A 26993-nucleotide genomic window follows, 5' to 3' on the forward strand; every position below is an offset into this window, starting at 1 on the left:
AGGTGTCCCCGGCCGCCGCAATGTAAAGCAGCTGCGGCCACCTCTGACGCGGGCGGGACGGGCTGCACGCTTGCCTCCCGTCGCGAGGCAACGGCGGCCTGAGATTCTGAAGCGTGACGTCATGCGGCGGGCGAAGGAGACGTGCCCAGTGACGTTCGCTGCGGAGAGCACGTGGCATGGTGACGTCAGCGGGCGGACACGTGTGGTGGGTAATGGCGGTCGTTGGGCGCCATCAGTCCCCTCGCTGATGCGGCAAGAGGAGAGAGAGCAGAGCCGGGCGCTCGGGGTCACCGCGGCCGGCCGCCTCCTCACCCTGACACCGGGGCGGGGGAGAGGGGCGAGGGCCGGTACACAGGGAATGGGCGTCGGCCGCAGGCCCGTGGAGCCGGGGTAGATAAGGTAGGCGAGGCCCCCGGCCCGGTGACCGGAGCTCGGCGACATGGAGCTCGATAGCGGGGCGGCCGCGGGGCCCGGCAACCTGACGGCGCTCGGCAACCAGAGCGGGGCAGCCGAGGCGGGGCGGGGGGCTGTGGCGGCGGCCGTGGATGTGACCGTCCAGGCGCTGGTGCTGCTCCTCATCTTCCTCCTGTCGGGCCTGGGCAACGCGGCGGTGATCGCGGTCATCGCCAGGCACCGGCGGCTACGCACCGTCACCAACGCCTTCATCGCGTCGCTGTCGCTGTCTGACCTGCTCACCGCGCTGCTCTGCCTCCCCTTCTCCTTCCTCGTACTCTTCAGTACCGACGGCGCCTGGATCTTCGGCGACCGCCTCTGTCTGGCCAACGGCTTCTTCAACTCCTGCTCGGGCATCGTCTCCAGCCTCACCATGACCCTAATCTCTTTCGACCGCTACCACGCAATCGTCAGGCGGCCACGGGGAAAGATGGGCAGACGCCTGGCAGCGCAGCTCCTGGCCGCCGTCTGGGTGACGGCCTTCCTCTTTTCTTTCCCTTGGCATCTCTTGTTACCAGCCCCGGATCACATGGTGGTTCACAAGAAAGATTTCTACCACTGCATGTACATCTTTCATTCTGGCAGCTCGCCCATGGGCACTGGCTACAGCCTAGCCCTGATTGTCACTTGCTACCTGCTGCCTTTTTCTCTGATGTGTTTCTGCCACTACAACATCTGTAAGACGGTGAGGCTTTCAGAGATCCGAGTCCGCCCGGAACCTACCCATGCCTACCTGCTGCGCTTCTACAGTGAATTGAGGACAGCCACCACAGTGCTGATAATGATTGTCTTCATCATCTGCTGCTGGGGCCCATACTGTGTCATGGGAATTATCACAGCCACAAGCAACTTTCGTTTCACTCCTGTCATGGACACCGTAGCCATCTGGCTGGCCTGGGCCAACGGTGCCCTCAATCCTGTCATCTACGCCTCCAGAAATCCCAATATTTCCATGCTTTTGGGAAGGAAAAGGGAAGATGGTTACAGGACTAGAAATATAGCAGCCTATCTGTCTGGGCAGAACCAAGATCACGAGACAAGGATTCAATCAGACAGGATAAGGGACCACTATGTCAGAGGGCAGGGAGTTGGCAGCAGGATGTCCTCTTCTAGCCCCGCGAATGGGGATGTGGCAATGTGGGCCTGTAAAAATCCAGCTGTGTTCTTCTGTCGGGATGGACAACCTGATGCAACGCCTGAGCCTACAGTAGCCAAATCAGTGACTGCAGACACCAGCCTTTAAATAAGATTAAAACCATCCAATCTGATTGTTTACATTTGGTAACATTTAATGGAGGACAATGTTTGCTGACGATGCAGAAGGATGGAGCAAATGGTTTATGGTACAAAACGTGTTTGTGACACTGGGATGGGTTATGTTAAAATGTGCGGCGATTGGATTTGAGGTGGTATCATTCCAAAGCGTTAATCGTAAAGAAAGAAAATTTGTTTTTGGTAATATGAAACAGACCATCTTATGTCTAATCTGTATAAAGTACAATATTGAGCCCTCGCTTGAGAAAACTGTAAATGTTCTGAATTGCTGAATACAACAAGGCTGAAGTGCCAAATGGCAATAGGACATTAATAACAGAAATAATAGCCTTACCCTAAATGGGACAACTGCATTTTTTCAGATGCTGTGTATTATGTTCTTTCCCTTTGAAAACTATACAGTGAGGCTTGAAGATGCAGAAGAGTAATGGGGTGAAAATAGTTTCCATATATGAATAGATGAAAAGCAGGTTGATGGATGATTGTCTTGTACTTGGATTGTGACTATTTTATGGTGTATTGAACTTCCATTGCCATCAAATTTTGATTTAGCTCATACTGCAAGAAATTGTCAGATTGATCAAGTCATTTGAAGCACTACCCAAATTTGCACGTGCTGAAAAGGGACATTCAAGTTTCCTAAAGCTGGTTGCCAATAACAGTGTGATTGCCATGCCATGATTGTGATTGCTGGAGCTGTGTGCAAGGAGAGTCATCAGATCTTGGAAGGATCTCGTATCATTGTGATCTTTACTACAACTGGTCAGTGGTTGTCTTGAAGAAAATAAAAATTTAGGTGAAATGGGTAGAGAGGGTGGAGAGCCAACTCCAATAGAATACCTCAAGCAGAACCACATGAGCCATAGTCTTTATTGGATTATTGTTACATATTTATTTGCTGTGTTGCATTAATGTACCTGTAAAGCTGAAGAACATATTGCATCTGGAAATGATAGCTGGTACAATCGATTTCAGGTGAAAATGCGTTTGCATAATAGGCACATAAAAGCAGGTGTGCATTCCATTTCTACGCTGGGATGTGTTCTCTATTTAAATACTTACACTTATAATCTTGCATAGAAACATAGAAAATAGGTGCAGGAGGAGGCCATTTGGCCCTTCGAGCCAGCACTACCATTCATTGTGATCATGGCTGATCATCCACAATCAGTAACCGGTGACTGTCTTCTCCCCATATCCCTTGATTCCGCTAGCCCCTAGAGCTCTATCTAACTCTCTTTCAAATTCATCCAGTGAATTGGCCTTTACTGCCTTCTGTGGCTGAGAATTCCTCAAATTCACAACTCTCTGGATGAAAAAGAGCATAAGCATAATTTATTGATTATGACATTATTTGGTAAATGTAATTGGAGAGGACAGCAACATCAATTTTTACATGTAATTGTATTTAAAGGTAGTGAGATGAGTAACGTCTTGATGATGTCAGGCAGGTCAGTGGCTAGGGTTGACTTGCTGCTATGCCAGTTCTGTGGATTGAGATGGTTGCTGAGGCCATTATGGGACCCTGCCACTGGTGCGTGAGGAGATGCTGGACAGGGTGCAGTGGAGAGTAAAATGGGTGGTTTGGGAGGTGGTGTGCATTTTCCATTGTAGTAATGAGATGTGCATTCTCAAGAAATAATTTCTGTTTTGAGCAATTGAGGCAAAGGGGATACCACAAATTGGTAAAGATTTTGCACTTTTGCAGGAGGCTTTGAGACCATTCCCTCTATTCACTTGATTCTCTAGCTTTGAAGATTGCTCACTTGAAGGAACCTTTTCCTTCTTATACAGGTAAGATTGCTCACTTGAAGGAACCGTTTCCTTCTTATACAGGTGACGAACGATGTCCACAGCACCCCCTCCCCTCCCCCAAACAATGCTTTCTTAATAGTCACAAAATGCTGGAGTAACTCAGCGGGACAGGCAGCATCTCTGGAGAGAAGGAATAGATGACATTTCGGGTTGAGAGCCTTCAGACTGATGTCAGGGGAATGGACAGGACAGGGATAGAATGTAGTCAGAGACAGTAAGACTGGTGGGAGAACTTGGAAGGGGGCGGGGATGGAGAGAGAGGGAAAGCAAGGGTTATTTGGTTATAGAAGCCAATGTTCATACCATTGGGGTGTTAGCTACCCAAGCAAAATATGAGGTGCTGTTCCTCCAATTTGCGCTGGACCTCACTCTGACAGTGGAGGAGACCCAGGACACAAAGGTCAGATTGGGAATGGGAGGGGGAGTTAAAGTGCTGAGCAACCGGGAGATCAGGTAGTTTAAGGCGGACTGAGCAGAGATGTTCAGCGAAACAATCGCCGAGTTTGCGCTTGGTCTCGCCGATGTACAGGAGTTGACACCAGGAACAGCAGAAATAGTAGGTGAGGTTGGAGGAGGTGCTAGTGAACATCTGCCTCACGTGAAAAGACTATCGGGGTCTTGGATGGAGTCGAGGGGAGAGGTAAAGATATTGCATCTCCTGTAGTTGCTGGGGAAAATTAACTGGGGAGGGGATGGTTTGGGTGGGAAGGGACAAGTTGACCAGGGAGTTGCAGAGGGGACTTTCTCTGCGGAAAACAGAAAGTGGTGGAGATGGGAAGATGTAGCCAGTGGTGGGATCCCGTTGGAGATGTCAAAAATGTTGGAGGATTATATGTTCTATGCGACAGCTGATGGGTGAAGACAAGGGGGACTCTGTCCTTGTTACGAATGGGGGAAGGGGGAGCAAGAGCAGAGCTGCGGTATATCGAGGAGACCCTAGTAAGAACCTATAATGGAAATGGAATAAGTCTATAATGGAAGAGGCGAACCCCCGTTTCCTAATAAATTACATCTCCGATGCCCTGGTATAGCAAACCTCATCCTGAGTGCAGATGCGTCGTAGACGGAGCATAGAGTCTTTACAGGAAGCAATGGTGGGAAGAAGTGTAGTCTAGATAGCTATGGGAGTCAGTGGGTTTGTAGTAGATGTCGGTCAATAGTCTGTCTCCTGTGATGGAGATGGTGAGATCCAGAAATGGTAGGGAGATGTCGGAGATGGTCCAAGTGGATTTAAGTGCAAGATGGAAATTGATCATGAAGTTGATGAAGTCAGTGAGTTCTGCATGGGTGCAGGAGGTAGCACTAGTGCAGTCGTCAATGTAGCGGAGGTAGAGTTCGGGGTTAGTGCCAGTGTACGCCTGTAACAGTGATTGTTCGACGTACCATACAAAGAGGCAGGCATAGCCAAGGCCCATGTGAGTGCCCTTAGCTCCGCCTTGGATTTGGAGGAAGTGAGGAGTCGAAGGAGACGTTGTTGAGGGTAAGGACCAGCTCTGTTAGGCGGAGGAGAGTATTAGTAGAAGGAGGAAGGTGGCTGGTTCTGCGGTCGAGAAAGAAATGGAGGGCTTTAAGACCTTCCTGGTGGTGGATGGAGGTGTAGAGTGACGATACATTCATAGTAAAAATGATGAAGTGGGGGCCTGGAAAACGGTCTTAATGCTCTCTTAACACATTAACATGGGAATGATGTGTGATTATACCACCTGTTTCTGGTCTATTCCTTAACTCCTGTATTGCTTGATATAATAGTCGTTGATATTTCTTGCTGTTGCTGTGCTTGGAGTAATGAGTTTAGATTGTTGCTGGTGGTTCTCCTTTATAACTGTTCTAAGTTCAGCTTGAGTTTATTCAAATTGGGTAAAAGCCAGTGAAGACTCGAGCACAATCTGAGATCTTTCTAAAAAAATTATTAAACCAAATTAACATTGCGATATAATAAACACTACAAATAAACAAGAAATAAAAGTGATTTGATTTAATGTACAGAGGCTATATAATAGTAAGATTAAAAAAACTACATGGCTTAATTTTTTTATTTAATTATTTCAGCTAGAGTTTACTCTCTGTAACTATTTCTGAACATAATTCAGTCTGTTGATCACTTGAAGAAGTGATCTATGCATTTTGTCCATGGACTTTCCTCATACACACCATTTAAAAAATAATACAAAAACACAGAAATGACAACTAATGTAATTGCCTTCCTCTGCTAGCACTTTCTGGTCTGCTCCTTAAGTCATGCATTGCTTGATACAACGTTCTGGTCATAAATTCTCAGGATGTTTGTTCAGATGCGGAAGAGGAAGGTGTGCTTATCAGCACCATGAGACATTAACTCGAGTGAACAGTTATCTGCTATGTAAATTCAGTTGGCAGTTATACCATTCTGCAAAAGATCTGTGGAGAAAGCAGATCCGTAATTTATGTCCTTCGGTTCTTCTTATTTATGAATTATTCCTTTTGCAGTTTCTTCCGCTCTTTGCGTTTTAAAAATGTCTTTAATGTGTGATAATTTATTAATCTTTGTTGGTTTACCACGATTTAAATGTGAATTATGTCTGGCTACCTTATTATGTGAATGTGAATTATGTCTGGCTACCTTATTATGAGCAGGTCGCATTCACACAGTTTACACCCGGCTGAGTGAAATTAGGCTCACAACGCTGGGGATGTTTGCCTGGATTGGTTCACTTACATGGATGGGGAGGATTTTGTGGAGATTCCATTGGTGGCATCTGGATGGACTTCCTACAGTAGGGAACTTTAGGCGGTTGTGGAGCAAGTCCATCTAACATGGATGACTTGATCTTCAAATGTTTTTCTCCCCACAGGCACCTAAAGACTCTGCTGGCACACTGAATCCAAAGGTGGATTTCATTATCAATGTGAGGTGGCTCCTAAATTACAGAAAGCAAATTACACATTTTCACTTGTCATGGACCTTTCATGTCTGGGGATTGATGGACAGCAGGAGAAGCAGCTTTGTAGTTGATTTTAATCACACAGATGTTGAGCGCTTGACCTATTTCTCTCAAAACCCTTCAGTAAACGAGTCACTGATGTCTTGGCGCGAAACCTCAATGTGAGTGTACACAAGGGTCGGTCGGTTGGTTTTGCAACTCAATATCTGCAGTGGAATGATCTTATTGTGGAAAGGAGGTGATACAAGTTGGACAGTTTCTTATTTGTGTTTATGAGCTGCAACCATTGAGTTAAGATTAAACAAATCATTGGTAAATGGAGCTGCCATGTAATGAGGGATTCCCACCATATTGCCAAGGTGTGTTTTGTTGTTGGGAACAAAATCCTTAGGATCCTGAGGTCCAAGGGCCTTGCCAGCCAAGATGGTCCATCTAAGCTATTTTCACACATTTGGACCACAACCCTCAACCTTTCTTATCTATGCACCAGTCCAAATGTCTTAAATGTCGATATCGTACCCGCCTCAACTACCTCCTGCGGCAGCTTGTTCCATATACCCACCATGGTCCGTGATTACGTTGCCCCTTTGGTTCCTATTAAGATTTTGCACTCTCTCCGTATACCTGTGCTGATCTCCACATGGTGGCTAACTGTAGATGATGCATACCATCTGCATTTGTATCACACGCTGAGAATTTCTCCGCTCCATTTATGGCCTCGTGTGGAAGCTTTATGCTTAGGTATTTCATGGAAATGACTGCCATAACAGACCTGCTTCATCCATATTATACACATGAGAAAGTAGTGGACCTTCATTCTTGATTAGATTAGTCAGCCTCTTCCTGAAAGGTTCTATTTCTGCTGGTGCACTGGCAGCTTCACCATGAATAATTCTATTACCTATGCCATGGCGATTTCTAAATCACCATAGCCACCCATCACTAGCCATAAACTCCTCCACTCCTATATGCCTGACTAGTTTGCTTGCTGCATTTTAGATCTGTACACCATGGGTGTTTACACCACAGGAACGTTCTTGCGTGGACCACTTGAGCACGACTTCCTCAAGATTTTTAACTTGAGCAACTCATGTTTCCTTCCACCAATAGAAGTTTTAGAAGTAGAATCGACTCCAAACTTTAATGAAAATGCAGTAAACTTGTCCTTTGCATGTCTGACAGAGCTTGTTTTTCATACTGCATTCTTCACATATGTGCGCTACCATAGCACCAGCCTCTAACTATTTTATTGACTCTTGTTTCTGGCTAACACTTGGACTGACACAATCACCAGTGCTCCCTCTGGAAGCCATGGTCAATCAACTCAATGATATTTTAAAACTAAAAAGTGACCAAAAACTGTAAACAGGGTGAGCGCACAACAATGCTCACACTGAATGGTAGGAAACTCAGACTGAGGCAAGATGCAAAGAGAGGCACAGTGGTGCAGCTGTAGAGTTGCTGCCTTACAGCTCCAGAGACCCATGTTTGATCTGGACTACAAATGCTGTCTGTACAGAGTTTGTACGTTGTTCCTATGATGGATTTTACTTCCACATTGTAAAAATGTGCAGGTTTGTAGTTTAATTAGCTTCTGTGAATTGTCCCTAGTGTGTAGGATAGAACTAGTGTACGGGAGATCGTTGGTCGGTGCGGACTCAGTGGCTGGAAGGACTCAGTGCCTGTTTCAATGCTTTATCTCAAAACTAAAGTGGTTCACAAAACACTTCAAATGAGTAATTCTCCAAAATATTCAAAGCACTTTGTTTAGTAGTATGGACAGTAGAAGAAACAGAACAACATCAATGCACTGTTTGGCTATAGACCAGCCTGGCATGGCTTCAGCATTGCAACATTTCCAATGTTCCACGTGCAATTTATCTGAATAACTTGTCAAACCCCTTTACAAGTCTTCTCGGAGGCAAGGCTGATGACAGACTTTTACAAACACCTCTTTCATTCTTTATCTCGTTCAGGCAGCACAGTGGTGCAACTGGTGGAGCCAATGCCTCAGTGCCAGAGACCCAGGTTTGATCCTAACCTCAGGTGCTCCCTTTGACCGTGTGGGTTTCCTCCTGGTCCTCCAGTTTCTTTCTGCATTGCAAATACGTGCAGGTTTGTAGTTTAATTGGTTTATGTAAATTGTCCCTGGTGTGCAGGATAGATTTACTGTAGTTTACGGGTGATCACAGGTCTGCGCAGAATCAGTGTCTTGAAAGGCCTGTTTCCATGCTTACCTCCTCTCTAAGTCTTATCTCCACAGCTCGAGTAGAGAATTTGAGAAATTCACCATCTTGCAAGAAAAAATCCCATGCATTCCAGATTTAAATGGATGACTCTTGTGGCTATGTCTCCTTGTTTGAGATTCTCCCACTGGTGGTAACATTTCAATATCTACTTTGGATCTAGTGCATCTCTATAATATTATTTAATTTTTTTTCCAAATTTGTCAAAATCAATTTCCTTTAAGCAATGTTGACTTGGTTTGATTACATAATCTTTTCTCTATGACTCACTTAACAGCAAAAGAAATACCCAGGTAACTCAGCGAGACAGGCAGAGAAGGAATGGGTAATGTTTCAGGTCGAGGCCCTTCTTCAGACTGATGTCAGGGGAGTGGGCGGGACAGAGATAAAATGTAGTCAGAGACAGTAAGACTGGTGGGAGTACTGGGATGGGGAGGGAATGGAGAGAGGGGGAAAACAAGGGCTATTTGAAGTTAGAGAAGTCAATGTTCATACCGCTGGGGTGTAAGCTACCCAAGCAAAATATGAGGTGCTGTTCCTCCAATTTGAGCTGGGCCTCACTCTGACATTGAAGGAGGTCCAGGACAAAGGTCAGATTAGGAATGGGAGGGGGAGTTAAAGTGCTGAACAACCAGAAGATTAGGTAGGTTTAGGTGGACTGAGCAGAGATGTTCAGCGAAACGATCGCCGATCCTGCGCTTGGTCTCGCCAATATACAGGAGTTGACACCTGAAACAGTGGATACAGTAGATGAGGTTGGAGGAGGTGCAAGTGAACCTCTGCCTCACCTGAAAAGACTGTCGGGGTCCTTGGACGGAGTCGAGGGGGGAAGTAAAGGGACAGGTGTTGCATCTCTAGCAGTTGTAGGGGAAAGTACCTGGGGAGGGAGTGGTTTGGGTGGGAAAGGACGAATTGACCAGGGAGGTCCGGAGGGAACGGTCTCTTCAGAAAGCAGAAAGGGGTGGAGATGGGAAGATGTGGCCAGTAGTGGGATCCTGTTGGAGGTGGTGAAAATGTTGGAGGATTATATGCTGTATGCAACAGTTGATGGGGTGCAAGGTGAGGAGGACAATCTATAATGAAAGAGGGGAATCCCTGTTCCCGAAAGAATGAGGGCATCTGCGATGACCTGGTATGGAAAACCTCATCCTGGGCTTAGATGCAGCATAGACGGAGGAATTGGGAGTCGGGGATAGTCTTTACAGGAAGCAGCGTGGGATGAAGTATAGTCTCGATAGCTATGGGAGTCAGTGGGTTTGTAATAGATGTCAGTCGATATTAGTCTGTCTCCTGTGATGGAGACGATGAGATCTAGAAACGGTAGGGAGATGTCAGAGATGGTCCAAATGAATTTGAGTGCAGGATGGAAATTAGTCGTGAAGTTGATGAAGTCAGTGAGTTCTGCATGGGTGCAGGAGGAGCACCGACGCAGTCAACGTAGCAGAGGTAGAGTTTGGGGATAGGGCCAGTGTACACCTCGAACAATGATTGTTCAACATACCCTACAAAGAAGGAGGCATAGCTGGGGCCCATAGCTATCTATGCCTTGGATGTGGAGGAAGTAGGAGGAGTCAAAGGAGAAGTTGTTAAGGGTAAGGACTAGCTCTGCTAGGCAGAGGAGAATGCTAGTAGACCGGAAATACCCAAATTCCTTAAGGAAAAGAAATACCCAATTCCTTAAAAAGATATTCAATAGTTTATACCCCATTCTGCAAGACCAATAAGTATTCCATTAATTACCTTCCATCATCAATTATCTGTACCAGAATTATAGAAGAATTAAGAGATAGGTAGAGCTCTTGGGGCTAGTGGAATCAAGAGATATGGGGTGAAGGCAGGCACGGGTTATTGATTGTGGATAATCAGCCATGATCACAATGAATGGTGGTGCTGGCTCAAAGAGCTGAATGGCCTCCTGCACCTATTTTCTATGTTCTATGTTTCTAAGAATCGCAAAATAATTAAAAATTAACTGGTTGCCCAGGTTCGATCCTGACTATGGGTGTTTTCTGTACGGAGTTTGTATATTCTCCCTGTGACCACGTGGGCTTTCCCCAGGTGGCTTCTTCCCATATTCCAAAGGTGCACAGGTTTGTAGGTTAGTTGGCTTCTGTAAATAGCCCCTAGTGTGTAGAATGCAAAATTGGGATTAAGTAGAACTAGTGTACGGGTGATCATTGGTCGGTGTGGACTCAGTTGGCTGAAGGGCCTGTTTCCACGCTGTATCTCTAAACAAAACTGAGCTAAACCAGTCATAGAATTTCAATATCAGGGATACAGATCACTTTACATTTAACTGTTTTAAATGGTGAAATAATTCTAATCAAAAATCTGTAAAATACATGCAATAAATCTCCTTGCAGTGCCAATTCTTTGCAGTTCATTGTCCCAGTTTCTTGGTTTTGAATCGGTTTTAAAGATTTTTATTTTAAAATATTGCAGTAATCCTAGAATTTCATTTGAGACACAAGAAACTGGAATCACAAAAAAAAAAACAAGTGCTAGAGAAACTGGAGGGAATGGAAAAGCAACTTTTCAGGTTGAGACCCTTCTTCATACTGTAAGGGGTTTCTGTGCCGAGCTTTCGCCCGACCTAAGGTCCCCATGCCTTGCTCTGATCCCTTGACCAGGCCGCGCACACTGGTTCCCCGTGAGTGGTTCGACCCACTCACCCCCTACGGCTTTAGACACTGGACTTAGATGCAGGAGAGTTTATAGTGCAGAAAAATTCAACCAGACCAGATTTGAAGACCAGGGTTTAAATGGAAAAGGCTTTTTTTGAGCGCTTGGGACTATTGTCCATGAATACTTATACAGTTCTATAAGACATATCTATAAGACACATCTATAAGACACATACCGAATTACATGAATACTTTTGACCATGAATCATAAAACGCACAGTTCTATAAGACATATACATGAATACCTTTTACTCTGAATTCTAAAACGCACAGTTCTACAAGACATATACACGACTGTAAGATGGGGAACGTACCACACATCGCAAAATTGACCAACACATATTCCTCTACACACCCACGTTTATTCAAACCACCCTCCCCTCTACACTAAACTATGTCCAGGATATGCAGGATTTGGGGTACATGCTCACCATGGGGCTATTACTGGGGTTACTGGCTGTTCGTGCTGCTTCTCCGCTGCTTTCTGTGAGGGTCGTGCTTGTCCCCTGAGTTTCTTCCTTCCGTTTCTTGCGTTCCTTGCAGGTTTTCTTGCAGTATTTCTTCTCGAGTTGCGTGCCGGTTCCTCTCTCTTGCACTTCGCTTCTTCTTGCCTGTCTTTTCTTCCTCCTGCATCCGTTTGACTTCTTTCTTGCAGTATTTCTTCTTGCATGAGTTTAAAACCCAAAGGTCGTGGCCAGTTATACTATTCTGACCCGTCCTATCTCCCGCCAGATCTTGGGATCTCTTTGTTCAAAAAGATATGTATGAGTTCTCTCTCTGATCTGCGCTTATGTCCGGGGGTACCGGGGATGGGCAGACGGTGTTAATTGGTATTTCGTTGCGAGGTGATGGGTTTAACTGGTTTGCCATCACCTACCAGGTAGTTTTCTATGGGCTATTGTGCCCCCTTAACGAGATTAACTGTAGGTCGGCTTGGGGCATTGTGAGTATGCTGATGTCAGCGCCCCAGTGTCTGGACTTCGACCTGGTTTCGCAGGTTTCTGCATGGCCAATATCCATCCATTGTTCTGGCCGTGGCTTTGCAGAAACCTAGAGACTGGGTTGTAAGGTTTTTACTTTTTGTGGCTGGTCACGAGGTCCTGCGGCCATTTTAGGACCCACAGATTGTGACATCCCTTGGTAAACGGACCGCAGCCTTTCTCCGCTATCAGCCCCAGTCTCCCGTTTAAAATGTCCAAACTGCAGCTCTTTGGTTTTGGTGTTGCTTTCAGAATGAGGGAAAACTTCTCAAATCTTACAGTCCCTGCTGTTGATTTGCATAACCCCAGCTTATCGAATCAATTAAATAATGTGGTTGAGCAATGTTTTCCCGATTCTCCACATCCAGACCCCTGAGGTTTTAACTAAACTAGTGTTTCATTGCGAACGTACAGTCCCCATCTTTTAGGCTGACCTTTACTGCCCGTGTCCCGGGCAAAACTATATTACAAGTATGTACATTTTCATGTCAGACATATACACCTACACCTTGTCCCAGGCCGATGCCTCCACCATCCTCCTACTGGTGTCGGCTTTAATGTAGGACATGATAACAACACAACAGCAAAACGATACATTTTGTACATTCCTTCACAATCACTCGATACAAATTCGAAGAGGACAATACAAAAACACAGTTTACTCGGTGCGGAGGGGCCCGTCCTTCTAGCAGCTTGCGGCTGGGTCCTGCTCGCCCACCCGCACGTAACGGTCTCTCCATTCCCCTTGATATACTCGGTTATTGAGGTGTTGCCCTCTTTTACATTTTACACATAATAAATATAATACTATCCCTGCTTGTATCACAACTAATGTGTGTGACGCTATCCTAACCCAAGACGGGACCTCGATATTGGTGAACAGGTCCCACCATGGTGGAATCACAATGTCTAATATTTCGGACCCTATCTCTACTGTTTTTTGCTCCAGGGTGTAAAAGTGCCTTTGTGACACGGCGACTGCCTTTAACAGGGCTGTGAGATGTTCGGGGAGAGGAGGAATGGCGTACCCGAAATGCGCTACAAATCGCTGCAGGTCGGTGAAGTTTTCCTGTACAGTTAGGTGAACCGTGGAGGGTTCAGGAATGGGGACAATTCGCTGCTGTGCCACTTGAACCTCTGCCCTGGGTTTAAAACAGAAGCTGCTGTCTCTTACCGGACACGAACCGTGCTGTCCGTGTCGATAGTACTGCGCTGCAGTAGTAACACAATAGGTACCACCCCCTATGTATGCCACCTGTGGGGGCACATGGCTCTGTGCCATTGCCTCCATGGTACAATTCATAGGCTTCGCGCCAGCAGTCCTGAACCCGCATTGCTGTTCCGAAAAGGCATTCAAGTGCTGAGGACACAGTATATGTGCTCCCCGGCTCCGACACCCCGAGAGGTCAGTACCCGTCATCGACTGCTCCCAGCAGATGACGTGCGATGGGACCGCTGCGTAGCGAATATGGGCTCCCCCCTGAATGACTCCAATGTTCTCCACCCTGTACACTGGTGCGGGCCTTGTCGTCTTGCCCAACACTGGCATCCGCACCACTATTCCCATGACTGTGTGGTTTGACTGGCCACAATCTACGGGAACAGGGTATGCCTCCGACGCTAACCTGAGCTGGCACGGGGTGAGCGCATTCTGAAAGGGTAGCAGCGCCTGTAGGTGTTTGTTACTGATCCAGGACGGGACCAATCCTTCCTTTAGGTCCTCGAGGTTGCTGCGGCCCTCGCCCAGCAACCATGCCCCGTACAGTATGCATACCTCATTTTGCGCTGCCTGATCGGACGCGTTCCGATCTTCCCTAATCAGTGCGTTCACCGTGCCGGCATGCCTTTCCAGCTCAGCGATTATCTCGCGCAGGTGTAGTGTCATTGCCTGGTCCTCATGCAGCTCGGACCCGACGACCTTGTTCTCATCCGTGAGGATGCCTTTTAACTGCGCCTTTAACCTGTTAATCTGGGTCTGCAGCTCCATGGTATCTAGAGCGTTGACCACAGATGTCCCGGTGTTAAAGCCCGTAAATACATCATTCACTACACCCCTCCTATGCCTCCCCGTCTGACCCCAGTCCTCCGGCTCTTGGCTATACAAGCTCTCCTTGTCCACACTGGCAAGGTCGAACTCGTAAAATTGCCGGAACATGTTGGTCAGTAGCACCTGGTACAGTCTTTCAGTTTCCCTGGGGCACCACCCCGGCAACCGCACCTCGGTGAGGTTTAAGATCACCGAGGCTACCGCGTAGTGCACCCCCTGTTACAATACCTGGTCAGTCGGTATCAGTACCAGGCCATTCCCGGGCCCCTTAGTGGTTTTTGGGCACTCACCCTCCTGTGCTACTGCCAGCGGAATTGTGGGAGGTGTTATGCGTGGTCGTGTGATGAGTTCAGTGGCGTTTACCGGGATCGGGGAAAGGGGGACCCCACAAGCCCGCGAGCTAACATCCCACCTCTTCCCCTTACCGTCATCCTGCCACTGTCTCTGGAAAAATATGCTGTTGCTCGTGGGGCAACGATACCTCGAACCCCACATACACATATAAATCCCCTCATCCGGTTCCCACCATTTGTTCCAACACACACTCAACTGTTCTTTAGTCCCAGAAATAGTTCTGTGAGTGTTGTTGTCAAGTCTCTCCCACTCAACAGTGGAGTTGGCCATTGTCCTGCTCGTTTTCCTCAGCCACCACCGCCTGCTCGTGGGGACCTTCCCCGTGCATACCAGGCAGATCCTTTTGCCAACGGTGGCGCTTACCCTTTGGGCGATGATCTTGACTCTCGGGCACAATAACGAAGTGTCCCGATAAGCAAAGCCTGAGACGCTGGAATACTCTGAAGAGTTCGATCCCAGCCACCCCGGCCACCGGCCTTCATGGAAGTGAACTGTGGTCTCCTCCGCTTCTCTCCTTCCAGTCCCATCGGTCGCGATGGGAGCCATGTCCCCGGAGTAGCCGTAAATGATGATGTCCTTGGTGCGGCCCGATAGGCCCACCCACATCCGATCGCCGTGGCAACGATCCACCATACGAGTGCCTCCTTCCACTCCAGAAAACAGATAAAATATGGTATAGCCAGCCTCTTGGGGAGCGCTTGGCTTTGTTAATGCCCCTGCGGGCGGGTCTCTTGACCCCCAGCCTGCACCCCACACATCCTGGACGCATCAACTCTATCTAAAATTATCCCCACAAACTTATCTAAAATACTTATCCTTATCTAAATTGCTTATCCTTATCTAAAAATACCTATCGTTATCTATTCTAAAATATAATACAGCGCCGCCTTCCCAGGGCGGCTCAGCTAATCCCTGTCAGGGCTGCAGCGGTTCGTCTCCTGCGGCTGCACCACGCTGTCTCCCACCTTTGATCCTCCGCAACCTGTCGCTGCCTGGCGGGGCCTAAATCTCCTCTGAAACGTTAGCTCCCTCCTCCTCACTTGGCTCCGGTACCTCGGGGCGTGATTGACCTCTGGCCAAAACTTTCTAGGTTGGGGTCCCCTGCTAGACCTACGGAGAGTCACCTTAGGCACTGCCCCCTGGACAGCCTGGCTGAGGACCGGTTCCTGCCGTGCCGCAGCTCGGGTACCCCCCGCAGCTGCCGACCCTGGCCCCGCCTCATCCAGCTCTGCCCCCTTGGTGCTGGGTATACCCGTGGCATCCGGCCTCACCCTGCCTGTACCTACAGGTGGTGAGCCTCCGCCCGCTACCCCCGCCTTCCTGGTGCTTGAGTCGGGGACGTTACTGTCGTCCCCCTCCGACTCCTCTTCCTCCGTAATGGGATCCAGCCCCTGGTCGAGCTGATCAGGCTCTTCCTCATCTGAATCCCACCCAAAACGCGAGACCCTCCATTCCTGGAGAATGTCCTCCCCCCTCACGCAGGCAACCTTGCCTGTCTGCGTGACCTGCCTCATCCTTGGCTGTGAGTCCCCACTCACAGGGCTGGCCCCTGTGCTTGACCCCTGTGCTCCAGGCTTATAACTACCTACCCTACCACAATCGTGTTTGTGGGTCGCAAACACGTTCAAGTTGTTCCCCACACACTCTTGCAGTTCGGCCGGGACCTCCGCCACCATGCGCTCGAGGTCATAACCCTCGGGCGGCTTCATGGTGCACAGAGTCCCTTTCCCCTCTTTTCCCCTAATCCCCTTCCCACCCCCTTCTGTCCACTTCATCAGGATACACTCCCATGTGGTATGGAGTGCTCCCAAATGAATGGACAGCGGGATGGAACGCGCGCCAGCCTGTTCCTTCCCTGTGAACCCCGCCAGTGCGAAAGGGACCCCTGTGGACAGGGGAGAGTCAAAGGGTTCCTCTGTGTGGACCACGGTGCATGAAGCCCCCGTGTCCAACAGATAATTGCCCCTTTGCCTCTCCACTACCATCTCCACAAGCGGCCTCTTCCACGCATCGTAGCGGAGAGAACACAGATAGGCAGGCTGCGCGGTCTGATGTCATTGGGGAATGTCCAGTGCCCCCCTCGCACCCGGGGAGCCGGTAGCGACTGCCACCTTCCCCTGTGCGGCCACGAGGGACCGCATCACCTCGATCATCGTTTCAATAATCTCGGGCTTAACTGGGACCTCGGCGCGCTGGGTGGTGCCAACCCCATCTTTCTTGGTGTGGGCCCTGCAATCCTTCCGCCAGTGTCCCACCTTACCACACCTGAAACACTTGGACTGTGCGGTAGGGTTACCCTCCTGTCGCCACTCCTTTTGGACCAGTGCAGTAGCCTCCGCCACGTGCACCTTCCCTGTTACGAGTCGGGTAGACGTACTCCGGGTGTTCCTATACCCTACCGTGAGACGGTCCAAAACCGCCTCCTCTGTACTATTTGTGGGATCAAACCAGGCTTTCGCCTGCTCCCTGACGGCCGCCAGGCTGTTTGATACCAAACATCGGAGCCACTGGGCTCTCCCATTCCCGACCAGGACATCCCACGCGGGGACGTGCGGGCAACTGCTCTGGTATACTGACCACAGTCGCGCCGCAAAAACCCTTGGGGGTTCTCCCTCCATCTGGAGGGTCTTCCCCAATAGCCCATCCCCAAAACTTCCAGGACCTCGTCCCGCAGGAGATCGTAGGTCCTGGTCCCTCTTTTACTCTCATCTGAGAGGCATTGGAGGATCGAGCTGTCCAGGGAGAACAGCAACAATTTTGCCCGTTCTCCCTCGTCGCAATCGTTGATTGCGGCGGTTTGCTCGATCTCCCTAAAATGCAGCGAAGGGTCCCCTGATTCGGACAATTTCATTACATGCCCGATCATAGCTCTTAACTGCTGGGAGCTGTGGGGCACCACGATCTCGCTCTGAATGGGTCCGGCGTCCCCATTCAGCACGGTGGGTCCCCGTCTGGTTTCCAGGACCGGGCACATGGGCGCCGGTGCAGAGTCCTTGACCGGGAGCTCCTCTCTCTCTCTCTCCCCTACACTACCCCTTTCCCAGGATGCCTCGTAGCTAGGGGAATTGTGGAGTCTGGGGGCCGAAGCCACCACGGTCTTTCTGGGGACCGGAACCGGGACCTTCGCAACCGCCAGCGACTGGCTCGCTGGGGGGTTCATTAGATAGACCAGCCCTTTTACTTTATTTAAAACACTCCGCAGACCCTCTATCTCCTGCAGGCAGGTCCCGTGGTCGGCCCCTTCCGACCTGTCCTCCAAAACCATTTTGTAGGCTGCCCTAACCCCCTTGAGGTTCTCTTCCTGGATCTCCAGCTGGCGGCTCAGGGAAGCGCACTGCTCCCTGAGCTTGCCCTTACTGCGCATGGCCTCAGTGATCTGACACTCCATCAGCTCTACCCTGGCTTCGTGGCGGTTGGTCACGACCCGGCGCTCCTTGTTTAAAGAGTCCAGAGCCTCAATCAACTGGTCCCCACCCGCAGCCTTCTCCTCTACCTCCTCCTGAAGGTCCCTGATCTGGGCTGCCTGTGCCACAACCACGCGGTCCAAAAGCTGGACCTGCTTTTTATAGCAGGTCAGCCAGACCGCCTTTTCTACAGATTTCTTGTGGGATTTACTGGCCGTCCACCGGATCGCTGCATCCAATGGGCGCTTGTCCTCTAACAAACCACACATCCATTGTTTGGTGATATTCACCTTGCTAAAAACATAGTCCGCAATGCGCTCGTCCATTACATCCCTAGTTTAAAAATCCTTTTCTGGTACACTATCGTCCTGCTGCCAGTGTCCCTTCGTGGTCGCCATTATCTGTAAGGGGTTTCTGCGCCGAGCTTTCGCCCGAGCTAAGGTCCCCGTGCCTTGCTCTGATCCCTTGACCAGGCCGCGCACACTGGTTCCCCGTGAGTGGTTCGACCCACTCACCCCCTACGGTTCTAGACACTGGACTTAGATGCAGGAGCGTTTATAGTGCAGAAAAATTCAACCAGACCAGATTTGAAGACCAGGGTTTAAATGGAAAAGGCTTTTATTGAGCGCTTGGGACTATTGTCCATGAATACTTATACAGTTCTATAAGACATATCTATAAGACACATACCGAATTACATGAATACTTTTGACTATGAATCATAAAACGCACAGTTCTACAAGACATATACATGAATACCTTTTACTCTGAATTCTAAAACGCACAGTTCTACAAGACATATACACGACTGTAAGATGGGGAACGTACCACACATCGCAAAATTGACCAACACATATTCCTCTACACACCCACGTTTATTCAAACCACCCTCCCCTCTACACTAAACTATGTCCAGGATATGCAGGATTTGGGGTACATGCTCACCATGGGGCTATTACTGGGGTTACTGGCTGTTCGTGCTGCTTCTTCGCTGCTTTCCGTGAGGGTCGTGCTTGTCCCCTGAGTTTCTTCCTTCCGTTTCTTGCGTTCCTTGCAGGTTTTCTTGCAGTATTTCTTCTCGAGTTGCGTGCCGGTTCCTCTCTCTTGCACTTCGCTTCTTCTTGCCTGTCTTTTCTTCCTCCTGCATCCGTTTGACTTATTTCTTGCAGTATTTCTTCTTGCATGAGTTTAAAACCCAAAGGTCGTGGCCAGTTATACTATTCTGACCCGTCCTATCTCCCGCCAGATCTTGGGATCTCTTTGTTCAAAAAGATATGTATGAGTTCTCTCTCTGATCTGTGCTTATGTCCGGGGGGTACCGGGGATGGCCAGACAGTGTTAATTGGTATTTCGTTGCGAGGTGATGGGTTTAACTGGTTTCCCATCACCTACCATGTAGTTTTCTATGGGCTATTGTGCCCCCTTAACGAGATTAACTGTGTAGGTCGGCTTGGGGCATTGTGAGTATGCTGATGTCAGCGCCCCAGTGTCTGGACTTCAACCTGGTTTCGCAGGTTTCTGCATGGCCAATACCCATCCATTGTTCTGGCCGTGGCTTTGCAGAAACCTAGAGACTGGGTTGTAAGGTTTTTACTTTTTGTGGCTGGTCACGAGGTCCTGCGGCCATTTTAGGACCCACAGATTGTGACATCCCTTGGTAAACGGACCGCTGCCTTTCTCCGCTATCAGCCCCAGTCTCCCGTTTAAAATGTCCAAACTGCAGCTCTTTGGTTTTGGTGTTGCTTTCAGAATGAGGGAAAACTTCTCAAATCTTACAATACTGAACATGGGTCCCAACCTAAAACGTGTGTGTATTCCCACCACAGATACCTGAACTACTGAGTTCCTCCAGCACTTTGTTTTTTGGCATTCAATTTCATTCTTTATTGCCCTTTTGGGATGAAACTATTCAAATGAGACTATTTGGTGTGTAGTGTATTAATGCCTAAAATTGAAAATTTGCCAATGTTTGCGAAAATTATTTTGAAAACTACGTATTTTACGCACTGTTCAATGTTGGTTTATTTTCTACAGAAATATTGCAAGTTAATTTCCCCAACAGATGGCTGTTTATGTATGCTTGTTTCTGCTGTTTATTTGTTGTATGGTGTTAAAATAGAGTTTGTATTTATCAATAATTTATTTAAGGTTAATTTATGAAATATTTAGTGTACAGTAGCAATATTGCCAGTGCACAATATCACTCCAAAAATTGTAATTTCTATCAATATATTTTACTTACAAATAATCCACATTCATTGATTGTGAACTTGAGCCTTCTTTGTAAAAAAAAAAGCATGATTAAAATACAACTACTTTTTTGAAATAAGTTTCAATTTTGTGGCTTTCTACCTTGAAAAAAATTTACAAAGCACAAAAGGAGCATGCCAATGTTTTATCGGCACAACTATTTAACTCTTTTTGACCCACAGACACAACTAATTCTGTGGCACCAGATACCACAAAAATATCACTGAAAACCATTTATAATTCCAGGTTCAAATAGTTTCCAATTTATTTTGTAACCTGACTACTGCAAAAGACACACTAAATCATTTCAGTCTTATAAAACACCCCCCACTTACCAGTTTCTACAGATGTACTATAAAAAAATCCCATTGGGATGCATCACAGCTTGATTTGGTAATTACTCTACTCAAGACCACAAGAAATTGCAGAGTTATGGACTCAGCCCAATTTATTACGCAATCCCCCCGATAAAAAGTGTTCATATATGTCTGCTCTTCCATTGCTCACTCTCTTGCGCTTAATATACTTTGTGTCATTTTACCTCAAAACTTGTCGATGATGATGTTGATCTGCACCAGTGCCGATCAAAGAATCGAGCCCTTTTTCATCAGCTGCTGTGGCTGTTGTTGCAGCCCACGTTGTAGCCCGAGGGACAGCTCTTTCTTCAAGCCACTGCTACCGCCAGGATGCGCTCGATCATGGTGGGGCTCTTCTCCCTCTCCTCCTCCCCCTCAACAGCTGCCAATTCCAAGGTGGAGGAGGTGGGGGAGAGGCGGGAGCACCACAGTGATCGAGTGCATCCTTTCAATGGCGACACCCCATAGAAAGCGCTGTCCCCAGGGGCTACATCTTGAGCGTGTCACTGTGCAGTGGATGAAGAAGGGCTCGCTGATGCACCTTGCCTGTCGGGTGGCATCAGAAGCCGGGGCTCCAAACGGCCAGGAAGACGATGTGAGCCATGGGTGGGTCGGCAGATCCGTCCACTATAATCAAAATCCGTTATAAAGAGGTCCTTTAAAACAAGGGTTTACTGTGCTTGCAAACAGCAGCTATGTTTGCCAGGTGTCTAGTAAGATTGAAATCATCCATTTCCTACTTAAGACACATCTTCTGGGCTATGCTTATATTGTTGCATAATTACTTTTTGAGAATTATAGCTACTGTCCCCAAAATGCTTGCCCACTGACACACAAGCCACTTACCCTGTTTCATTAGGTTTAGTACTGAAACAGACTTAGTTGGACTATCTACACGCTTTCACTCCAAAGCTATCCCTGTTAATATTGTGAAGGTTGAATCCCCCACCACTCCTCTTGTAAGTCTCCGTGATTTTTCTGCTCCTCTATCTCCTGCTGCTTTGCGTTGCCCGTACCATAGACCCAGTAAAATAAACACTCTCCCTTTGTTAAAGTTTGTTTTCTCTAGACATAACAATGCAACAAAAGTTAGTGGTAAAACAGTAAAGTCCTTATTATGCCAGGCGGGAGTGGGGAGGTCAGTACTGGGTGTATTCAGATACACACAGCTCACCTCATGTCCCACTCTAGAAAACAAAGAACAAAACAGTTTAGTTATATCTTTATCTTATCAGTGAATGATGTGACACAACTCACATCGTGCCCATACAAGGTAGTAAAAGGAAATAAGACCATGTCCATGTATTAAAAAGTCATCAGTAGATCAGCTTTTTTTTTCATAATAAAGCAATCACAGCTTATTCTTTTTTTTTTTGCAAAGCCAACTAAAGGTCAGTTTTATTCATGTACAAGTACATGCTGTACTTCTCAAGGTTAGGCACAGCTTACCTCCTTTCTGCTTAGCTAAGCAATTTACAATGTGCAATAAGAAGCAGGCAACCATTTTGTGACCTGTTCCTTTTGTAATTACTTTAACTCTTGTGTGTAGATTGATGATTAAAAAAATGAATTTAATCCTTTTTAAAATAAGGCTGTAACATACCAAAATGTGGAAACAGTGAAGGGGTCTGAATACTTTTTGAATGCACTGTATCCTTTGTCTCTTTTCATCGCCTTAATAATAACTGACTCCAGCCTTCAATTCACTCCTAGTTGGCCTTCTCCATTCTACTCTCCCTAAATTTGAGTTCATCCAAATTGAGCACAGGACAGAAATTCAAACTTGTGAGGATTGATTGCAACAAACAAGGTGAAGTCCTGGAGTTACATTGAAAAGACTATTTACCTGTCCATGAATTGCAAAAGAAGATTTGCAAAAGAAGAATTGCAAAAGATCAGCCATGATCACAATGGCGGTGCTGGCTCGAAGGGCCGAATGGCCTCCCCTGCACCTATTTTCTATGTTTCTAAGAACAAAGTTGAAAAAAAAATTAAAAGCCATCCAACCATTGAGATATATCAAAAAGCATTGATTTTACAGTAAACTTGAAAGCTGGTTAGACATAGGAGGAAGGACAAGCCACGTGAGATAAATGTCTCCAGCAAAATCTGCAGACACAAGAAACTACAGATGCTGGAATACTGAGCGAGAAACAAAGTGCTGGAGGAACTTGGCTGATCAGGCAGCATCTGTGGATGGATTGCACAGGCGATGTTTCAGGTTGGGACCACAATCTGGCTGTACTATGGTTGGAAAGCGGATGTCGGATAGATTATTGGGCATTTCAGGTGGTAATGATGAACGAGTAGGAGACAAAATCAATGCAAATATTTTTCAGGCCAGAGTTCGACTGGTAAGAATCAAACTTGAGGGGGAAGGATAAACATACAAACATGGAAAAATAGGTGCAGGAGTAGGCCATTTGGCCCTTCGAACCAGCACCGCCATTCAATATGATCATGGCTGATCATCTAAAATCATAGACAATAGGTGCAGGAGGAGGCCATTCGGCCCTTCGAGCCAGCACCGCCATTCAATGTGATCATGGCTTATCATTCTCAATCAGTATCCCGTTCCTGCCTTCTCCCCATACCCCCTGACTCCGCTATCCTTAAGAGCTCTATCTAGCTCTCTCTTGAATGCATTCAGAGAATTGGCCTCCACTGCCTTCTGAGGCAGAGAATTCCACAGATTCACAACCCCCTGACTGAAAAAGTTTTTCCTCATCTCAGTTCTAAATAGCCTACCCCTTATTCTTAAACTGTGGCCCCTTGTTCTGGACTCCCCCAACATTGGGAACATGTTTCCTGCCTCTAACGTGTCCAACCCCTTTATAATCTTATACGTTTCGATAAGATCTCCTCTCATCCTTCTAAATCTCAGTGTATACAAGCCTAGTCGCGCCAGTCTTTCAACATATGACAGTCCCGCCATTCCGGGAATTAACCTAGTAAACCTACGCTGCACGCCTTCAATAGCAATTTTGTACCCCGTTCCTGCTTTCTCCCCATATCCCTTTAACCCAAAGAGCTAAATCTAGCTCTTACTTGAAAACATCCAAGTGAATTGGCCTCCACTGCCTTCTGTGGCAGAGAATTCCACAGATTCACAACTCTGGGTGCAAAAATGTTTCCTCATCTCAGACCTAAATGCCCATTATTCTTAAACTGTGACCCCTAGTTCTGGACTCTCCACATCGGGAACATTTTTCTTTCATCTAGCCTGACCAATCCTTTAAGAATTTTATATGTTTCTATAAGAAACCCTCTCATGCTTCTAAATTCCAGTGAATACATGCCCAGTTGACTCATTCTTTCATCATATTTCAGTCCTGGGAATTAACCTGGTGAACCTACGCTGCACTCCCTCAATAACATGAATGTCCTTCCTCGAATTAGGAGACCACAATTGCACACAATACTCCAGGTGCAGTCTCACCAGTGCCCTGTACAGCTGCAGTAGGACCTCCTTGCTCCTAAACTCAAACCCTTTCGCAATGAAGGCCAACATGCCATTAGCTTTCTTCACTGCCTGCTGTGCCTGCATGCTTATTTTCAGTTACTGATGTACAAGCATACCCAGGTCTCAGTTGCACCTTCCCTTTTCCTAATCTGACACCATTCAGATAATAATCTGTCTTCCTGTTGCCACCAAAGTGGATAACCTCACATTTATCCACATTATTATTATATACTGCATCTGCCCACTCACCCAACCTATCCAAGTCATCCTGCAGCCTCATAGCATCCTCACCCGACTTGAAACCTCCTTTAACATCACCGGCACAGCCCTATCCTGGTTCAAATCTTACCTCTCAGACAGGCACCAGTTCATCTCCATTAACAACTGTAAATCCCCCACCGCTCCCCTCCCCCAAGGTGTCCCCCAAGGCTCAGTCCTTGGCCCCCTCCTCTTCATCCTCTACCTGTTCCCCCTTGGTCAATTAATCCGCCGTCATGGTCTCAACTTCCACTGCTTCGCCAATGATATCCAGCTCCTCATCACCACCAAGTCAATCTCCACCACCACACACTCTACACTGACAAACTGCATCACTGAAATAAAATCTTGGCTTCAATCAAATTTCCTCAAACTCAACTGCAACAAATCTGAAATCATCATCATTGGTCCAAAAACGCTCACCAAATCCACCCAAAACCATCCTCAATATTGATGGTCTCCCAGTATCCACCTCCCCTCACATCCGGAATCTTGGAATCATCTTTGATCAAACCCTCTCCTTCGACAACCATATCAAACACATCACAAAGACAGCCTTCTTCCACCTCAAAAACATTGCCCGTCTCCGTCCATGCCTCTCCTCCGCAGAAACCCTCATCCACGCCTTCATCACCTCCCGTCTGGACTACTGCAACAGCCTCCTCTATGGCGCACCCTCAAAAATCATGTAAACTTCAATACATTCAAAACTCCGCTGCCCGCCTACTCACCCACACCCCGATCCGTGACCATATCACCCCCGTCCTTTACAAACTCCACTGGCTCCCCATCCCCCAGAGAATCCAGTACAAAATCCTCCTCATGACCTACAAAGCCCTCCATAACCTGGCCCCATCCTACCTGACCGACCTCCTCCACAGGCACACTCCCACCTGCACCCTCCGCTCTGCTGCTGCCAATCTCCTATCCCCCCACATCCGGACCAAACTCAGATCCTGGGGGGACAGGGCTTTCTCCATCGCTGCTCCCACCCTATTGAACTCACTACCCCAAACCGTCAGAGACTCCTCCACACTCACCACATTCAAAACATCACTGAAGTCTCACCTGTTCAGTACTGCCTTCAACCACTGAAGGTCACCTCACCTTCTGTCTCCTTTCTCTGTTCGTTTACTTATTTATCTATTTATTCACTTCCCTATGTTCTCTAAATCCCTGTAAAGCGTCTTTGAGTATATGAAAAGCGCTATATAAATGTAATGCATTATTATTATTATTGCAGCTCACACTGTCACCCAGCTTTGTGTCATCTGCAAACTTGGAGATGTCACATTTAATTCACTCGTTTAAATCGTTAATATATATTGTAAATAACGGGTCCCAGCACCGAGCCGTGCGGCATCCCACCAGTCACTGCCATTCTGAAGAGGACCCGTTAATTAATACAATACAATATATCTTTATTGTCATTGTACAGGGGTACAACGAGATTGGGAATGCGACTTCCATACGAAGCAATAAATTAATTAGCTAATCAGTATAAATTTTGACAACCCAATGAAACAAAATTAGAAACAGTTTTAAAACAGAATAAAGTGCAAGTAGGTCTGTGCCGCTTTGCTGTGCGATGTGACCATCCGACTCAGCAGGACCAGTTCATAGCAGCTATGGCCCTGGGGATGAAGCTGTTCCTGAGTCTGGAGGTGTGGGCGTAGAAGGCCTTGTAGCGTCTGCCAGATGGTAGAAGTGCGAACAGACTATTGCGGGGGTGTGAGGAGTCTGTGAATGCTGGTGGCTTTTCTGAGGCATCGTGTGTTGTAGATGCCCTTCCAGGCTGGTAGCTGTGTTCCGATAGTCTTCTGAGCTCTATAGACTACCCGCTGAAGAGCTCTCCTCTCTGCCTCCGTGCATCTGAGATACCGCACAGGGATGCCATGCGTTAGGATGCTCTTTATGATGCAGCGGTAGAAGGTCGTCAGCAGCTGTTGGGGCAGACTAGACTTTTTCAGTGTTCTCAGGTAGAACAGTCGTTGCTGCACCTTCTTGACCAGCGCGGTGGTGTTTGTGGACCATGTGAGATCCTCCGAAATGTGAGTGTCCAGAAACTTGAAGCTGGACACTCTCTCCACACTGTCCCCGTTGATAAAGATCGGAGCTTATTCCCCGTTGTGTGACCTACGGAAGTTGATGATCAGCTCCTTGGTCTTGGTGGTATTTAGGGACAGGTTGTTATCAGAGCACCAGTCCGCCAGGTTCTGTAATTTGTTTCATCACCGTTGGTGATCAGCCCGATCACCGTTGTGTCGTCTGCAAACTTGACAATGGTGTTGGTGTCGAATGCAAGAACACAGTCGTAGGGAGTAGAGCATGGGGCTCAAAACACAGCCCTGTGGTGTGCCGGTACTCAGGGTGATAGTGGAGGACAGGTGCGGGCCCATTCTCACTGCCTGCGGTCACTCCAGCAGGAAGTCCAGGATCCAGTCGCTTAACGATGCGCTGAGGCCTAGCTGGTGGAGTTTGGTGATG

The 26993-nt window shown here is 47.5% G+C and overlaps 1 protein-coding gene across 2 annotated transcripts; it reads left to right on the plus strand.

The window, feature by feature from the left end:
* The first annotated feature begins 201 nt into the window (after positions 1-201).
* On the plus strand, positions 202-22599 carry gpr135 (G protein-coupled receptor 135). Of its 2 annotated transcripts, XR_013547740.1 has the most exons (2): positions 202-13428; positions 22499-22599. XR_013547740.1 is itself a non-coding variant. In XM_078406605.1 (1 exon), the coding sequence occupies exon 1, from the start codon at positions 440-442 to the stop codon at positions 1694-1696; it is 1257 nt and encodes a 418-aa protein (XP_078262731.1). In that variant the 5' UTR covers positions 202-439; the 3' UTR covers positions 1697-20454. The 2 variants fall into 2 exon arrangements, 1 of the variants encoding a protein (XP_078262731.1); XM_078406605.1 differs by lacking the exon at positions 22499-22599 and having other exon boundaries at positions 202-20454.
* The last annotated feature ends 4394 nt before the right edge of the window (positions 22600-26993 follow it).

The sequence above is a fragment of the Rhinoraja longicauda genome, chromosome 10 (assembly GCF_053455715.1).
Source record: "Rhinoraja longicauda isolate Sanriku21f chromosome 10, sRhiLon1.1, whole genome shotgun sequence".
Classification (NCBI taxonomy): domain Eukaryota; kingdom Metazoa; phylum Chordata; class Chondrichthyes; order Rajiformes; family Arhynchobatidae; genus Rhinoraja; species Rhinoraja longicauda.

Bases quoted from the DNA above. Each gene is read 5' to 3' on its own strand.
- gpr135 (XM_078406605.1), top strand. From the start codon at position 440: ATGGAGCTCGATAGCGGGGCGGCCGCGGGGCCCGGCAACCTGACGGCG.